The sequence below is a fragment of the Rhincodon typus genome, chromosome 3 (genome assembly GCF_021869965.1).
Source record: "Rhincodon typus isolate 14 chromosome 3, sRhiTyp1.1, whole genome shotgun sequence".
NCBI classification, from domain to species: Eukaryota; Metazoa; Chordata; class Chondrichthyes; order Orectolobiformes; family Rhincodontidae; genus Rhincodon; species Rhincodon typus.
In genome coordinates this window covers 8,362,125-8,381,734 of record NC_063334.1, presented here as the reverse complement: position 1 = coordinate 8,381,734, position 19,610 = coordinate 8,362,125, and the positions used below count along the sequence as shown (strand labels likewise).

Here is a 19,610-nt window from a genome sequence, read left to right as displayed (position 1 = left end):
GCTGAGGAGTGACATTACAGAGGTCTATAAAATCACAAGTGGCATCGATAGGGTAAATTGGCAAGGTCTTTTCCCTGGGTGGAAGAGTCCAAAACTAGAGGGCATAGGTTTAAGGTGAGAGGGGAAAGATTTAAAAGAGACCTAAAGGGCAACTTTTTCACACAGAGGGTGGTGTGCACATGGAACATGCTACCACAGCAAGTGGTGGAGGCTGATACAATTACAACAGTTAAACGGCATTTGGATGGGCCTATGAATAGGAAGAGTTTACAGGGATATGGGCCAAATGCTGACAAATGGGGCTAGATTTATATAGGATATATGAATGAGTTGGACCGAAGTGTCTGTTTCCGTGCTGTATATCTCTATGACTCTATGAAAACAAGCAATTAGGAATGACTAAGTTCTGAAGTACCCAGTTCTAAAGAAGGGCCACTGGACTCGAAATGTTAACTCTGCTTTCTCCCCACAAACGCTGCCAGATGTGTAAAGTTTCTCCAACAATTTCATTTTTTTTAAAATTAGGGATGTCTAAAAGTTGATCAATGAGGCAGGTTTCAAAGAAGGGCTTCTTAAAGGAAAGAGAAACATAGAGGCAGAGAGGATGAAGGTGGTAGATGCAGAGGTTAGGGCCTAGAGGACCAACAATGAGGTCAGAGTGCAGGAAAGCAGAAGTCTCAGAGGGCAGTATAGCTTGAGGACATTACAGAGAAAGGGAGGATGAGCCCATGAAAATGAGGATTAGAATTTTGAATTCAAGGTGTTAGTATACATAATGTCAATGTACATTGAAGATTATAGGGATGAGGGCAGAATAGGCCTTTTTTGTTGGAAGCTGGAAAACTAATCAGGAAAGCAGCAGGAGTGTTGAGTGTGGAGACAACAAAAGGTTCTTAGCTGCAGGTTCAATTAGGAACGAATGGAATTGATCAATGTAGCAGAGGTAAAAAATCAATATTCTCTTTGGAGAGTATACAGAGACAGAGGGTCAAGTCAGAATCAAATATCAAACTGTTGCTGCAAACATTCTGATCGAGTCTAAGTCAGTGTCCAGGGAGGAGAGCAGTGGGACTTGTAGAGTTCAGAGATCTTTGCAGTGGAAGTTGAAGATTTGTGTTTGTGTTTACAATATTTTACATTTAGCTAAGAAAGCAATCGGTGTCTGTCTTCACAGGTGAAGACACAAGAACACTCTCTGAAATAATTAAGATTCAAAAGTTTTGTGGTAGACCCAAACTGAAAGAATTTAATGTTAATTTTTTTAAAAAACTGTTGGTGACATTAACAGATCTGAAAGTTGACAAATCCCCAGGTCCCGATAGTCTTCACCCTTGAATGTTGGAAGAGATGGCTACAGAGATAGATTCAATGTGGTCATCTTTCAAAATTCTATTAATTCTGCAACAGTGCCTACAGATTGGAAGATTGCTTCACTGTAACTTCACTGTTTAAGAAAAGAAGGACAGAGAAAACAGGAAACCACAGACCTGTTAGCCTGACATCACGAGTAGAGAAAACACTAGAATCCATTAGAAAGGATGTGACGACTGGCATTGAACAGCACATTGTACTACTGAGCTATTATGGAACTCATGATTAACTTACAATCACCATAAACTGGTTTGTTCTCTAGGGCAACACCTCTTATAATCAAAGCAAACAAATTACCTCTCTCACTACGCAAATGTTGGTTTTCCTCTCTCATTATATAAATGTTGATTTTCCCTTTAAATTGGTATTCTTGAGAATTGCTCTGCTGAGTGCAAGATGAAAGCTTTGACACAATGTGTCTTTCTTCAGCAAGACTTGAGTTTTGTACTACTGATGACTTCTCCACAAAGTGCAAACTTTGAAATACTTTGACCAAATAATAACTAAACTCATTTAAAAAGGATAAGTCATTGACAGTCTCAAATGATGTTCTGATTCCAAAGTCACCTTGCACAAGCACAAGCTGCTGACATTGCTGTATCTTCCTGCAACAGTTGAATGAAGGATAGGCCTGGCCTCGTTCCCACAGAATGCTCCAAGTAGTTGGTCTGTTCCATATTACCTGTCCCTCGTGGAAAAATTTGTAAAATAAAACACTTTTGACCACAGGTCCATCTGGCTGTGGTCAGCACACAGCATCCTTGAGACTCTGTGGGAAAAGAAGAGTGCTGATCTTGTCAGGTATTTCCCTGAGCAGACCATCAAAGTTATTTGGCAGAATGCCTTATCGCCAGAACTGTCCAATAGGCACCAAGATGTAACCTGATTTGTGGTAAGAAGGATGCTCCCTACAATATACTTCATGCATACCCAGACTCTCTCCACCGCCATGCACTGCCCTTGAAACAGCTGCAAGGGGGAAGAGACTGTCACACATCTCCTCCTGGAACGTGACTTTGCAAAGAAGGTCTGGAGAAAGATGCAGCAGTTTTTGTCGAGGTTCATCCTAAGCAGCTCCATGACACAAGACTCTGTGCTTTAAGGCCTGTTCCCCAGAGCACACACTGAGACAAACATTGAATGCACGTGGAAGACCATCAACTCAGTGAAAGATGTTCTTTGGTCTGCCCAAAACCTGTTGGACTTCCATCGCAAAGAGTTGACCTCGACCGACTGTTGCAGAATGGCACCTTTCCAAGGTCCAGGGCTATATCCTGAGAAACACACTACAGCTTGGGGCAGCTGCTGCCAAGGTACAGTGGGGAAAGACTGCATCTATTCAGTTATCATACCATCTCACTGTCTCAAAATGTAAGTAAGTAGTGTCCTGCATGTGCAGGAAATGTCAAATTTCAATGTCTGCTGTTTTCTTCATGTGCAAAGATTGTTTAGAACTGTTTTAGCACCTTGTGTATGTACATAAAGATAATTTTTTATGAATATTTTTGCAATTAAAAAATCTTCCTGTGACAACTGGAGTTGGCTGAATTCCCTTTGCTTCAGCTAAGTGGTGTAGATAAAAAGAAAATCCTCTTCAGAAACTCTCTCCAAGCAGTAAAGATGGCTTCCAGCAATTTTTCAACTAATACATTTTGCTAAGAGAAATTGTAAATTCTTTCTCTCAGCTCCACAATAGTCTTACCGCCATGACTTCTCTCAGAATGTTACCCATACTGTAAGGCTCCATCTGAGCTCATGCTCCTTGCAGGTACAACAATGTTCCCGTTGTACCCAGGATGTCCTTCCTTTAAAAATTTAAAAGTATATTTGTGTTCACGTAATCTTTTGAAGAATAATATTTGGGATCAAATCTCTTATCAAATCAATGATGTAGTTTATGATTGACAGACCCTACATAGATTAATTCTAGCCATAGCACACAAAGATTCTTAATCTAATGCTGCAGAAAAAATTTGCAAAAACTAAGACTAAAACAGAAAGATAGCTTTTCAAGTAATAACTTGCAGAAAGTATTTTTGCAATGAGAAGTTTAAGCTCCTGCTTTAAGAGCCTGGATTTTAAAAGGGAAGACCTTGGTTGACAAATCTCATTGAATTAGTCAGAGATAACTTGGAGAATAGACAAGGTCATACAGTCATGCACTAAGTCTAGGTTTCCAAAATACCTTTGATAAAGGTATCACGTAATAGACTAAAGCATAGGATCAAAGACAAATAGCAGAATGGATAACAAGCAAGCTACAAAACACAGCAAAAAGCAGGGTAAAGGGTAGCTATTCAGAATGCCAGAAATTGCAAAGTTGGGTTCCTGAAGGGTTGGGAACTCTATTCTGATGTTTACAACTTCCAAATTTATAGTATCAAAAACAGAAAATGCAAGGAATACTCAGCTGGTCAGACACCATCTGTGGAGGGAAGCAGAGTTAATGTTTCAAGCTGATGACCTTTCATCAGAACTTTCAGCTAAATTTACAGCCAACACCCAATTGGAAGTAATAGTCGTATGGGAGGGAGGACTGCAAAATCTTAAAAAATAACATTAATAAACTTGCAGAACAGACAGTAAATTGGCAAGTGAATTTCAGCATTAGAAAATGAGAGTTATCACACTGCGGTAAGAAAAATAAGGAAAGTGCATATTACCTGGAAAATAAGAACCTAAATGGGATAATCAGAAGGATCAGGAAGTACAAATATGCTAATCACAAAAAATTCCATGGGTCAAAAGGATTTTAACCAAAGCAAATACTACAGATTATTTCCAGAGATACTGAATTGAAAAGTAGTGAATTACATAGCAAATTAGACCATACTCAAAGTATTGAGTATAGATCAGGTAATCTTACAGGGGGTTCTGCCAATAACGCGTGTTCCAGCAATGCAAATTGGCTGTAACGCAATTGACAATTAGGGGAACACTATTTCTAAAACACGAACTCCTGTTGGCTTTAATGCGATTTCATCGAGTATGTTTTGACATTGTGGGCTTTGTCAAAGAAAAATTTATTTTTTTCGATCCTTGTAGATGGTGTAAATGAGTTATTTTGAAAAAGGTACTTGGATTGTACGTCATAAACCTCAAATATAATATCTCACAGAGAACATCCGTCTTATTAGGAAAATATGTGAAGTCTTAGTTTGAAGAGTTTATGCTGAACATATTAAATACAAAAAAATGAAGTATAGTTTAAAATAATGAGTGCTGTTAAAACATTCACCTTTGCGTGTAGTATTTTTGCCTAGATTTTGTTGCATATTTAATATGTAAGAAGTTTTGAACTTGCTCATGTAAATCATTTATACCAAAAGTTGACTGTATTATAGCCTCCTCTTTTCCAGCACTATTTTGGATACAATGTTGCTCAGGTTTATAACGCACTGTAATCCTACAATTAACTTCACTGTCAATGGGATAGTTAGGAAAGAAAGGTCAGATTCCTCTGCTTCAACTATCTGAAAATCTATCCAGAAGTCTGTGCCGATGGAATGTCAGGTCAGATCAGCAATGAGCTAGGCTGTGATGCAGACTACGTTGTAGGTGAATAGATTTTATTTGATTAGAAGTGTCAAGGGCAACAATACCAATAGGAGTGTGGAGAGGAAGAATTTTGAATGATTTTGAGTGATACTTTTTGGTGGTCTGCCCCTAACCCCGCTTTTCCCATAGGTCCCGTTATTTCTATAGCACAGTTTTCTATAATGCGATGTTGCGCAGGAACGCAACTATTGCTTTATAGCAGAACCCCCAGTATTATAAAACAGAAAGCATTGAGAGCGTGCAACAAAGATTTACCAGATCATATCAGACTGCCAGATTATATCATCAGGATACAATGAATGGATTAAATATAAACAGAATGCTTCCATTGGTAGGAAAGAATCAAATAGTGAAGCTAGAAGCAACTTCGCACCCGTAATTGATGAGAATGTGGAAGACACTACCACAAGGAATAAAGGAATAGTTAAGGCAAATATTGATGCATTTAAGGGGTGGCTGGAAAAGGACATAAGGGAGAAAGAAATTGAGATTTATGTTAATATGGACCAGTTTGACCAAATGGCTTGTTTCTGCGGTGTATGTTTTATATTACTTTTTTAAATCTCCCTATTGACTGAGGTACTTGATCAAGCCAAGCTGAAAACACAATTTCATTCACATGCAACGGTGGTAACACATTCACATTGTTCTGTCATTCAAAACTCCAATTCATAATTGACTACAACATGAATGCATAGACCAAAACCATCAAGAGATCTTCCTGTTATGTGTAACTCTGAGTCTACCACAAAACACAAATGTTTTAAAAATTCCCACTTGAAGGCACAATTAATTCATCTAGAAACTCTCATCCCTTGACTAATTTGGGGTTTGGACATGATCCAATGTCATAGAGAACAATTGACTAGAATGCACTTCACCCTAAGCAATGGCTGCAGAAGTGGTACAAATGCCTCAAAGATGCCTCAAGAACAGGACTTAAAATAATTTCAGCACATCACTCACCTTTAAAGCATAATCTTTTCCACTACCAAGGTCCTGTGCTTCATAGACAAAGGCAAATCCACCTGTTAAAACAGAAAAACATTCCTAGAATGAGAACTTACCCATAATGTACAATAGACTTGTGTAGATAAACAGCACCTCCCAAATCACAGCCCCTTCCATCTGGAAGGGCAAGGCAGAAGATACATGGGAATACCACCACCTGAAAGTTCCCCTCCAACCCACCCAACATCCTGACTTGGAAATGTATCGCCATTCCCTCAGTCACTGGGTCAAGATCCTGGAATTGCCTCCCAAATGACATTTGGATCAACCCATGGCACGTGGACTGCAGCAGTTCAAAAAGGCACCTCACCACCACTTTCTCAAAGGCAACTAGGGACAGGCAATAAATGGTCGCCAGCCAGTGATGCCCACATCCCATAAATGAATTAAAAAACCCAAGGTGATTAAAAGGCCCCAATCTCACAGCAGTGAGTACTTGTGGAATGCCTTAATCAGTTTGTTCGTGAGCTACATACTGCATCACATCTCAATTGAAATCTACAGATTAAGTTTGATAACTGTGGCTTGCCTCGAGGTAAGCGCTGTGCAGACAGGAACACCATTGGGTGGTCAGAAAATCTAAAGGAATAGGCCTCCCAAACATCCTGAAGAATTTAACTGCAGGCGTGCTTTACTCTTTACCCCTCAAGTATCTCATTCACAGTCAATTTGACAATAGGCCTGAAGACTTTTTAGTAGGGAGTTTGATTCACTGGACCAAAGTCTGCAGCAGCAAGTAATTTAATGGAGAAATGTCTCATGGTGTTCTGTGAGGTCCAAATAAATATGCTAGGTGATGATTCAGGGTAGCCAGGGGAGGTAGGCAGATCACTGTAGAACAGGTTTATTGTTATCTTGTTGAGCCTAAACAAAACACTCCTGCCTCAACTAGCCTACTAGGGCTGCAAAGGCTGTCCTTACCTTATGGATTCAGCCTTCTCACCTCCTTTAAGATGCTGAGTTTCCCAACACCCAGGAAGCCTGGCCACCTTTTACATCTAATCTTTGAACCTACATTAACAAAAAACATTTAAATTACCAACCACTTCCCACATGGAAGTTGGTTGCTCACTCCATCTATACAAAACCAGATGCTGGCAGGCTAGAGCCAAGCTTTATCCTGGTTACAGGCTTTTCTTATTTTTCCCCATCCCAGACATTTTTGAAGTGAATATTTAGCATCTATATATGGTCTCAACAAAAACAAGACAGCAAGTGGTTTGTAAATATCACATGAACTCCAAGTCTAGATTCCTACTCTAGCAGGAGGTATGTTGGTTGTATCAATAAAAGATGCTGTCCAATGGGGAGAGAGAATCAGTGTAACAGAAATGAACTGAAACAGGAAACCCAATTTGTGAGTAGCACTACCACTTACTTGAATTGGTTTTATATTTGAAGTCATTCCTGTTACACCCATTTTCTCTCCCCACCATGCGCCATTTTTCTACTGAAACAACCAACATATGTATTATTATCAAATTTTCAATGCTAGCCAGTGGGATGAATGTAAGATCAATCATGGATCATTCACTCACCCATACATTTGCTACATGTAGAGAGAAACACACAACCAGTGCATAACATTCAATGAGGTCTACTGTCTCGGAAATCAGAACAAATCAACATCATCCCATTTGTTACTCCAATGGGTTCATACACTGCCAGACTAACTACCACATTAACTTCCAAATGTTATACAGTTTCAGGCTCTTTTACTTCTTAAATACAAGTCTGGACACTGCCAAGATTCACTAACTGAATAACTGTGGAGTAATTTTATTAACTTTAACAGGGAAGTCATGCTCAATGGCAGCTCAAATATTTAACAATTGTTTCATCATGGACTAGTAATTAGTGTGGCTTTATGCTTGAAAGTTATCAAAACCAAAATTTCTAATGTATTAAATTGTGTCGTGTATGTCTCACTCACCCTATTTGGGCATTATCATTCAATTTCACACTGTTCAACACCAGAAGCAGAACTTGACTATGTTCATTCAGACGTTAATACAAGGGCCTGTCTGTCATGACACCTTGGATACAGAGGCATACTCCCTGGTATCATGGCTAATACTTGTCTTTCCATCAAAGCCACTAAAAATTGTTTGAATGGTTATTATCGCAAGGCAATTTGTGTTATCTCTGTCTCTGCACATTGGCTTCCTATAGGAGTCATATGGTTACGGATTCACAGAAATTAAATCCAAGACATATTGAAGCAACAACACAGAAATTGTTAAAAAGTATAACTGCAGTGCTGCCAAATGGCTGGACATGATTCCAGTTTATAATTGTTCCCTTTTGTATTCTGGACTCTACATCCTCACTTGGCATCAGGGTTGGAGATTCCTCACAGACAGGTGGTGAATTCTGTATTGCCCAGGATACAACTGCCAAGCAACTGGTAACCAATCAGGACAGATTAAAACAAACCATCACAAAAACTTGGTTAATCATCGAGGATTACTGAAATGGTGAGGAAGAAAACTGATTTTATTTTAATTAATTTTATTTTATTCTTTTGACTTTTTTTTGAAAAGAGGTATGTTGTCACACTCACTGTCTCTCAAAAGAACGTACCTCTTTTAAGTAAAAAATCAATACTGTGAAAACTGCAAAGGTTGTACTCTGATTTGTAGCTCTGTGCCAGGGTTCAGAAGACACTGAGTTGGGTTGATAGTGCACATAATTTTATCAATTTTAGACATGTTTAAAAATAAACCTAACGGGGGTATTTTCCCAAGGGTGTTGGAAAAGAGTGAGACAGACTCACTCTTCCCAGCTTTCAGTCAATTGCAGAGTGGTCTCAATAAAAAGCAGCGCAGTGGAATGTCTGTAAACAACCCTTTGATCCTGTTCCATCACTCAATAAGTTGATATCAGATCAGATTTTGGCGTCAATTCCACTTTCCTGTCTTTTCCCCAGGATCCTTGATTCCTCCCTCAGCTTTGAAGATATTCAAAGACTCACCATCCACAGGTCTATGGTGTACTGAATTCCAAAGATTCATGACCTGCTAAGATAAATTCCCCCTCAGTTCCATCTTAAATAGGTGACCTCATAATCTGAAGGTAAACACCCTAGATCAAGTTTCCTCTATGACAAGAAACATCCTCTCAGAATATACACTATCAAGATCCCTCAGAATTTTGTGTTTCAATGAAATCAATTACTAAACTTTAATGAGTACAGATGCAACCTATTCAATTTCTTCATTAGACAATTCCTTCATTTCAGATTTGGAAAAAAAAGTCATATCAAAGTTTCACCCATAATTTTCTATGCCTCTCCACAAATGCTGCCAGACTTGCTGAGTTTCTTCAGCACTTTCAGTTTTTACTCCTTCATCTCAGGAATGGACCAACTATACCTTCTCTGAACTACCTCCAATGCAAAGTAAAAGAACAAAGCTATTAGCAGTACTCCAAGTGCAGTCTCATACAGGCTCTGTTTGGTACATTTCAACCCACTTGCAATAAAGGCCATTTGTGTTACTAATTATTTGCTATACCTGGAAGCTATGCATTCATATTTCAAGTCTGAGGACACCAAGATCCCTCTGTTCCACAGCATTCTGTAGTATCTCTCTAATTAAATGTTTCACCTTTCTGTTCTAACGATCAAATTGAATAACTTCACATTATATTCTATCAGCCAAATGTTTGCTCACTCAAACTTGTTGCATATCCTTGAATCTGTAAGCTCCTTACAGCTTGCTTTCTTACTTATATTTGTATTGGCAAATAACTGCCGACAATACATTTGGTCTCTTCATCCAAGTAGTTAACATGGATTGTAAATGGCAAGTCTCCAGCACTGACCCATGTAGAATCCCACTGGTTGTGAAGAAGAGTCATTCTGGGTTCAAAATTTTAACTTTCTTTCTCTCTCCATAGATGCTGCCAGACCTGTTGAGTTTCTCCAGCACATTCAATTTTTTTATTTCAGATTTTCAGCATGCTTAGTAATTTGCTTTTACCCCATTAGTTGAAAATGACCAGTTTATCCAGTATGTTTTCTGTTACTTAGCCGATCTGCTTATCCAAGCCAAAAATGACCCTGAGCAGAATCGTTACTGCACAGAAAAAGGCTATTCAGTCCATCAAGCCTGTATCAGTACACTGCAGGAACAATTTAGCAGCTACCACTTTCCCCATTATCTTGCTTTTTGTGTTCTCTTCAGGTGCTTATCCAATTCCCTGTTGAAAGCCGTGACTGAATCTGCCTCCATTAGACTCTCAAGCAGTGTATTTCACATCACAATAATTCACTGTATAAGAATTACCTTTTCTTCATATTGTCGGAGTTCTTCTGCCAAATACTTCAACACGAGTTAAAAAAAATGTTAATGTCAATGACAAGAACAGACACAAGAACTCGTTACTAACAAAAGGTGTAACAGCTTCACAGCAAAAAGGTTCAGCCAAGATTTGTTTTAAACGTGTTCAAGAGTGCAAATTCTGAATTACTTACAGCAACTTTCATTTATATAGCACCTTTAATGTTAATCATTGATTTATTATTATTGACACCCAGACCTAAGTACAGTGAAAAAGAGTTGTTTTCCTGCAGTAGAGGCAGGTTATAATAAAGATCATAGACTGATTGAGTGCAGCAAGAAACACAAAGTTACGGCTGCAAAGAAGGTGCACAAAAAGCAAGATCAACTTTAGATATGAAATTTGAAAGGTCCATTTAGAAGTCTAATAGCAATAGGGAAGATGCTGTTCTTGAACCTGTTGGTAGGTGTGTTTAAGCTTTTATAGCTTCTGCCTGATGGAAAAGGTTGGAAGAGATCGTAACCAGGATGGGAGAGGTCTTTGATGATGTTGGCTACCTTTCCGAGGCATTGCAGAGTGTCAATGGAGTCAATGGATGGAAGGTTGGGTTGCGTGATAGACTAGGCTGTGTTCAAAACTTTTTGTAGTTTCTCACCATCCTGGGCAGAGCTGTTGCCATACCAATCCATGATGCATCCAGATAGAATGCTTTCTATGATGCATCTATAAAAGTTGGTGAGTGTCCTTACAGACATGCTGCATTTCCTTTGCCGCCTGAGGAAGAAGTGGCATTTTGTTCCTTCTTGATTGCCTCATCAAAGTGGATGGTCGAGGACAGATTGTTGATGATCGTCAATCGTAGGACTCTGACGCTCTCGGCCATCTCCACCTCAGCTCCACTGATGCAGACAGGACATGCCCTCTGCTTCCTCAAGCAATGATCAGCTCTTTGCTTTTGTTGATACTGGGGGAAGAGATTGTCATCTTTACACCATGCCACTAAGCACTCTCTCTCTTTGCTGTATTCTGTCTCATCATTGTTTCAAATCCAGACTACAATAGTGGCGTCATCAGTATACGGAGTTCAGGCAAAATTTGGCCACACAGTCATGAGTGTACAGGGATTACAGTAGGGGGCTGAGGATTGTCGTGGAGGAGCTGCAGTTGCCTAATTTAAGGACTGTGAACTGTGGGTCAGGAAATCGAGGATCCAGTTGCAGAAGATGGAGCAGAGACCTATGCCTTGGGGTTTGGAGATTGTTGGGATCAAAGTGTTGTTAAGTTCTCCACAGAGGTACATTGCAGATATGTTAGGTGGACCTGGTTAAAGTGGTAAGATTAAAGGAGAGTCTCACAGGAAGAGAGAGAGATGGTAAATCAGAGAGGTTCTGGAAGGGAGAAGGATGTTAACCTAACTACCTGAGAAATAATTTTAAAGTAAAAGGTTATTTCATTGGCAGCCAATGACAATTTCAGAGGATGCACTTGCGCACACACGTAATGGAAATACAGACTGAATCCTTTCAAAGTAATGGATTCTGCCTAAATTATTCCCTTGAACAACTGCTACTGTACTCGTACAAGATCTTAGACGTAAAAAAAATTCCCAAAGCCTTATCATGGGAGCATAGTGGAATAAAATTTGATATTGAGCTACATACAATATTAGACGAAAGTGCAAAAGGAATCTCTTGAAGGAGAAAGAAATAAAGAGGTTTAGGAAAGGAATTCTAGAGATTAGTAGGCTTCAAAGGAAGGCACGACATCAATAAAGGAGTTACTGAAATCAGGGGTTGCACATGAGGCCACAAGTAGGAGAGTGCAAAGGGCTGTGGGGTTGCAGAAGATAGGGAAGGGTATGTGTGAGTATGTGCATGGAGGATATGGGAGGATTTGAGAACATTCCCTAGAATGGGGGATTTCAAGGCTAGGGGGTACATTTTTAAGATGAGAGGACAGAGATTTTAAAAAAGACATGAGGCGCAATTTTGTTTTTACACAGAGGGTTGCTTGCATGTGAAATGAACTTCCTGAAGAAGTGGTGGATGTGGGTACAATTACATTTAAAAGACTTTTTCATAAGTACATGAATAGGAAAGGTTTGGAGGGATATGCGCTAGGAGCAGGCAGGTGGGACTAGTTTAGTTTGGATTTATGTTTGGCACGGACAGACTGGACCAAAGAGTCTGCTTCCATGCTGTATGACTCCATGTTTGTTAACCAGCGACGAATATAGACCAACAAATATAGGGGTTATGGGAGACTGGGACTTGATGCAAGAGGACATGAGCAGCAGAGCTTTCAATATCATCATACCAACCACATGTGATGGTTGATGGCAGTCCAGTGAGGACAGCATTAGAAGAGTCAAATCTAGAGGTACAGATGCATACCTGATGGTTTCAGCAGCAGCTAACTCAGCATTGAATCAGATAATATTACAGGGGTGTGAATAGGTGATCTTAACAATGGCAAAGATGTGCGGTCAGAATTCATCTAACCTTCAAGGCTATGGAGAAGTCCGGTAAGATTCAGATAGTTGTCAGGGAGAGGATTTATTGACAAAGGAGCAGAGTTTGAGGCAGGGTCCAAAGACAATTACTTCAGACTTTCCAATATTTAGCCGGATGGAATAGCTGTTTATGCTGTTTTAGGTAATGAAACTTCCATCCTTACCTGGTCCGGCCTAAACGTGACTCCAGACCCAGAGCAATGTGGCTGACCCACAACTGCCTGCTGGGCAATTAGAGATGGCAATAAATGCTGGCATGGCCAACGGCAGCCACAGCCTGTGAGTGATTTTTTAAAATATTTAAAATCGAGTACTGAACGCTGGTAATACAGTCTGACAATCTGGAGAAGTGGAGAGAGGTGGTTGTGGTTAAGCTGGATGTCTTCAGTATACATGTGGAACTGATGCTGTATTCTTGGAAGACACTGCTGGGGCACAACATGTTGAAATAGGAGGGGAACAAAGACAGATCCTTAGAGAAGACAACTGGTAATGGTGAAAGAGTTTGAGGAAAAGCCAATGCAGATGATTATTTAGCTGTGATTACATCGAACAGAACACTACCAAACAGTTGCAACCATTAGTATAATTCAGACAGAGATCATGACATCCTTTGAGGGAAAATTAAAAAACAAAGGAAGATGCCAGGCAAAGCAGAAAGTGTGGGGTGGAAATTATTTTTGGATTTCTTTTCAACAAAAAAAAGCAAGTACAAATCCCATGGGCTGAATGGCCTCAAACTGAACTGTATGGTTCCACAGTACTTTCAGTAGGACCATTTACAATATAATGACTGTACATGGTTAAAAGTTGTTTGCATATTATACAATTCACCTGAAAACTAACTAAGGAATATTAGATTTTAAAAAAGCACTCAAAAGATACTCATAGTTATCAATTCCACACACTGAAATGAGGTGCACTTGAACTGCACTGTAGCTTTCAATGCGCAGTTGTCAAAGTCAGTTTTAAGTAGCTGAATTGTTTTGGATGAAGTGACCTTTGGGCACTATTTTTTTTTTGAAAAGACCTCAACTTCATGTTGTATGTTAAAATCAATAGACTTATCTAAATGAAATTCAAAACAGGAACTCTCACCTTGAATTCTAATATTACAATCAGAGAGCAAGTTTCCTGTTCTCCAGGTTCAGAGATAGTAGCATGCTGCTCTGATGCTGCTTGGCCTGCTGTGTTCATCCAGCTCTACATCTTGTTATCTCTGTTCTCCAGGTTCACCTGGTTACAATCTTGACAGAAAAAAACTATCCACATTTCATACGTTATCATTCTATTAATCTTCTGGTCTTTGTCATTTGGTCTTGTAATTTAAAAAAATCTAGTTTTTAGTATTCAATGAAAAACAGTTTCATTTTAAGTGTTCTCATCTGCAAAATGACTGCCCTCAGCAATAAGTTTGTGGAGAATCAAATGCAGGTTTAAATAGTCTTCAAAGTATTGTTTTAAGAATTGGAAGCATTGAGTTACCTCAGCTCACCTGGCCTCAGATACCTGGGCTTGGGAAGGAAAAAAAAAATCAAGCTGGAGGACCCACACCTGGATGAATTCCAGGAATTCATGCTGGAGTGCCTGTACGTGAAAGTCAAGCTTCATATGACCCTTCCTTGCTCCTCTTCCCTCAACAATCTAACAGTTAATTATCTATACTCGCACATAAACATCGTTCCATTAGACGAAATACCATCGGGTATACTCAGCATTGACATGATTCTAACCCTACCCCTGCAGGGAATCAATACCTTTAGGAGAGGTGGGTATTCAGCTAAGTCGCTTATGTTAAATGCAAGATTCTGTAGCTAGCTCTCCCATCTCAAATTCTCTTGTCCTCTTTTGCTCAAACTTTAATATTGTTGGCACTATCACAATTGAACTAGTTAATGAAGCTCCAGTTACAAAAACTATTAAATACAGTCGCACCTTGCTGATTGAGTTAAAGAATAGCGATGATCAACTGGAAACCCAAAAGGCCAACGAGTTACCTTGTGCTCCATCACTTTCTTCTATAGGCCCATTGAAGACCACTCTGTAAAATTAGACATCTAATTTCCTGCATAATGTTACGTCTAGTACTATCACTAGGCCAGCAACCATTAGGTATTGTGCAAGCCAGAGCAACAAATGTCCAAAGATTTTAAGAACCAGAACAGATCATTCAATCTCTCAAGTCTGATTCTCCATATAATAGATTGTGACAAATTTGTACCATTTACTTACCTTTGTTCAAAATTTCTTGACGAAACTGAGTGTAGTGAAAGTCACAATAGGCTGCTCTCTCATTAGATACCAACAACTGAGTTTAACCTGAGGGTCAACAACAACTCAAGCGAGGCTGAAAAGGCTGTCCCTTCATGGTAACCTCAACCAGTACAGGAACTGAAACCATGCTGCTAACAGCACTCTCAGCCAAGTTTCACACAAACCAGCCTCCCAGCCAACCGAACCCTTAACACCACCTAACAAAACATTCGATTGCGCATTTAAAACCTGAACTGAACCAGCATTCACAGCCTTTTGGGGAGTGATTTTCCACTCCCTTTGTGTGAAAACATGCTTCCAGATTTCACTCCAAAATGCCTTTAATTTTAAGATTGTGTTTCCTTTTTCTTTATTCTCCCAGCAGAAAAATTGGTGTCTCTTTATCTACCCCATCAAATCCCTGTATCATTTAAACACCTCATATAGATCACTCTTTAAATCATGTTTAATAAACCTGTTATAAAACAAATACTGCAGATGCTGCAAATCTGAGATGAAAGCAATGTGCCAAAGAAACTCAGCAGGTCTGGCAGCATCTGTGGAGAAAGAAACAGGGTTAACGTTAACATTCAACTCCATGTTTTGAAGAGGAGTTATTCTGGACTTCAAATGTTGACTCTATTTCTCTCTCCACAGATGCTGCCAGATCTTCTGCATTTCCCTAGCACTTGCTGTTTTAATGTAACCTGTTCTAACTTATCCTTTTAAGCTTCATTATTCGTTCTCAAATTCATGCTTGAAGGGAGTAAAGAACGATCTAAGTTTGAAAATTACATGGAATAAAGTTCATATTTCATTCATGCAAACTAAAATTCTCCCTATGATTTAAAGTTCTTAATTAGTCCTTCTCCATTGACATGAAGCTGCTCCTGTTCACTTACGTTTAGATGAAATCTAGATCTCCACATCCAACAGCAAGCACAAGTGCTGCAAATGGGGAGGCAACAGCCTAGTGGTACTATCACTGGACTATTAATCCAGATACCCGGGTAATGTTCTGCGGAGCCAGGTTCAAATCCTGCCATGGCAGATAGTGAAATGTGAATTCAATAAAAATCTTAAATTAAGAGTCTAATTATGACTGTGAATTCATTGCCGATTGTCATGAAAAGCCCATCTAGTTCACTAATGTCCTTTAAAGAAGGAAACTGCCATCCTTACCTGATCTGGCCTACATGTGACTCCAGACCCAGGGTGATGTGGTTGACTCTTAACTACCCTCTGGGCAATTAGGGCTGGGCAATAATTGATTGCCTAGCTGGCGATGCCTTCATCCCATGAACGAATTTTTAAAAATGGTAAAATCTATAAAAAGTTGACACTTTCCACCATTACTGCAAAACCAGAGGTTAGATTATTTTCAATTGAGTGCATAACAGTGGAAAAATGAAAATATCAAATTATATCAGATTATGTCAAGATCTTATTTCAGTTTCTAAATCACAATTAATTTCCTGATAATTGAAAGTTTAACAAACTTTATTCATATTCGAGGGATTTCATTTCAATTGATCACATCTGTTTTAAAATCAATTGCATCCTATTTCATTGTCTAAATTTGAAACTATTCAGTAACATGCAAGTGATTGAAATGGTCTATTATTTCCATATACATTAATGCAATTACACTGTTGCTCTTTTGTAATAAAATAATACAGCAAAGAAAATTTAACAGGCTACCCCCGCAATGATAAAATCTTCATGTTACCAAGCATTCTGCTTTGCCTTTAATTGCAATCTCATAAACAGTACTCTGACCAAAATCAGGTGGTTAATGTTACTCTACCTTCATCAAGGCAAATGATTTGAATGTATAATCAAAGCTAAATTCTTCAGACAATGCATTGTAATCAGAAAATGTCATTTGTTCAAATCAGCCAACCTGAGAGTATGCTGTAACTTAGTTGGTGGTACTCTCATCACTGAGTCACAAATCCCACTCCAGGATTTGAGCACAGAAATTAAGAACGGTATCCCCAGTGCAGAACTGAGGAGGTGCTGCAGGTGCCATGTTTCAGATAAGACATTAAACCAAAGTCCTATGTGCCCTCAGAGATGGATGGAAAAGATCGCATGACACTATTTTGAAGAGAGTTATCCCCCATGGCCTGGGCAATATTTATCACTCAACCAACTACATATAAAGCAGGCAATATGATCATTCTCACATTTCTGTTTGTGGGAGTTTGCTGCATGCAAATTGATTCTCATGTTTCCTACGTTACAAAAGCAAGTACACTCTGAAAAGACTTCATTGTCTATAAACTGCTTTGAGATGGCCGGTGGTCATAAAAAGTACAACGAAAATGTAAGTCTTTCATTTCAGTTTTACATTACATTCCATCCAAGCATATTTTGCTCACAATACAATTTGACCTTGTAGCTAAAGCTATTCAATATTCAAAACACACAAAATTACATGTGAAAAGTATTAAACCAACAGCTTCTGTACTCTTTAGCTTCAAATGAATGTCATTGACTGCATTTTTAATAATAATAAGTAGTTGAACATAAGTAGTTAATTAAGATAAGTAGTGAGTATATTAAAATTATTAAAATCTTTTGAGGAGCTAACAATCAGTATAGATAAAGGAGAAACTGCGAATGAAATAGATTTGGGTTTCCAGAAAACGTTTGATAAAGCACCAGTATGCTAGTTAATGAGTTAAGAGCCCATGGTGTTAGTAGTAGTATATTAGCACGGATAGAGAATTGGCTAACTAGTAGAAGACAGAGAGTTGAGGTAAGAGGGCAGTTTCAGGATGACAACCTGTAATTTGTTGAGTGTCACAGGGATCAGTGCTGGGCCATTAGTATTTAGAATATATATTAATGATCTGGATGAGGAAAGAGAATGGACAGTGGTTAAGTTGGCGAATGACACAAAAATAAGTGGAAAGCAAGTGGTGACAATCATTCAAAGAGTTTGCAGAGGGATATAAGCAGGTTAAGTAATTCAGCAAAAACCTGGCAGATGGAATATAATATGGGGAACATGTTATGTTATGCACTTTTATAGGAAGAATAGAGGAGCTGAATATTACTTAAATGGAGAAAGACTGCAGAAAGCTTGGGCACAGAGGAACTTCAAAGGCTTTGTGCATTAATCACAAAAAGCTAGCATGCAAGTTCAACAGGTAATAGGAAAGGCAAATGCCTTTGCTTCTAAAGGAACGGAGTATAAAATAGGGAAGTCTTGCTAAAACTATACAAGGCACTGGTTAGAGTACACATGGAAAACTGTGAACTGTCTTGGTCCTTTTATCTAAGGAAAGATATACCAGTATTGGAGGCAGTCCAAAGAAAGTTTACTAGGTTGATTCCAGGTTTGAAGGGACTGCCTAATGAGCACAGGTTGAGTAGGTTGGGCCTGTAATGGAGTTTCAAAGAATGACAGGCAACCTTTTTGAAACACATAAGATTGTTATAGGACTTGACAGGGTAGATGCAGAGATCTTGTTTCCCCATGTGGCACAGTCTAGTACCAGAGGACATAATCTCAAAGTAAGGGTTACCCATTTAACACAAAGATGAGGTGGAATTTATTGTGAACATTGTGAATGTGCGGAAATTTTTACCACAGAGGACTGTAAAGGTTGTGTCATTAAGTACATTGAAGGTTGAGATAGATTTTTAACGTAACAGAATCAAGGATTATAGGGAAGAGACAGGCATTGAGGATTATCAGATCAGCCAAGATCTCATTAAACGGAGAAGCAGACTCAATGGGCTGAGTAGCTTACTTGTGCTCTTATGGTGACAATAACATTTTTTTAAACTGCAAACACTGCAGGAAAAGGGGGTCAGTTACTGAAACAGAGTAGGAAGATGACTGACAGCGTGCTTGAAACTGAATCACTTGCAACTGATCTAACTTACATCTTACAATAATTAGCACTATTGGCTAAGAGAAAAACAAAGCTTCTCAACCACACTAAAAACAAAGGTAAACAAAAACTGTGATGTATGATCATTTTTCTCCTTAACCTCTTCGGTTTTTTTAAATTATACTATTGCAATAGTCACACAACTTTTTAACCTAGAAACTTCTGTGTACATCTTCAGAGATTCAAGAAAGACAGTGCTCTCCATTAACATGCATCCTTTGGCCTATATACAATTTAGATTTCACAGTCAGCGGTAAAGTCTCACCGTTGATTGTGACAGACATTTCCCACAAAGATCCAGCAATTTTTGTGGGATGGATTTTCCTTCTTGTGATTTTACTTCCAATTTGATGCCAAGTCAAGAGAATCTCCAGGTGTTCATCAAGCAGGATAAGCAGCGAAGCACACTGAAGCAATCAGGAAGTAAAATGAAATTCAATTTTATGAATGTGTATAAAACAAATCTTACAATTTTCATTAAATTTCAGAGAGGTAATTAAGTCATTTGGACATGTACATGGGAATAAAATAAATTGAATACCAATCTTTTCTGAAAAATGTTCTTCCTGTTTAATCGCAGTAAATCTTGTTGGGAATGTCCTTGTAGAACACGGAGAGAATAGGGACAAATTTGAGTCAAAATTTGCAGCCACTGATAGAGGTGCCAAACAATAACTGACATCAGGAAAAAGTGAATGACCTGAAGGAGAAAA

General features: G+C 38.8%; 1 protein-coding gene across 4 annotated transcripts in view; it reads right to left on the bottom strand.

Moving 5' to 3' along the window:
* Positions 1–19,196, bottom strand: part of gak (cyclin G associated kinase) — a 111,455-nt gene extending 92,259 nt beyond the window's left edge. For all 4 annotated transcript variants that reach the window (XM_048592374.1, XM_048592380.1, XM_048592388.1 and 1 more), the window contains exons 1-2: positions 19,163–19,196; positions 5,896–5,957 (exon numbers count right to left, since the gene is read on the bottom strand). In XM_048592374.1, the coding sequence (XP_048448331.1) occupies positions 5,896–5,957; positions 19,163–19,181 (81 nt within the window). In that variant the 5' untranslated portion in view covers positions 19,182–19,196. The remainder of the gene's footprint in view (positions 1–5,895; positions 5,958–19,162) is intronic.
* Positions 19,197–19,610: the final 414 nt, after the last annotated feature.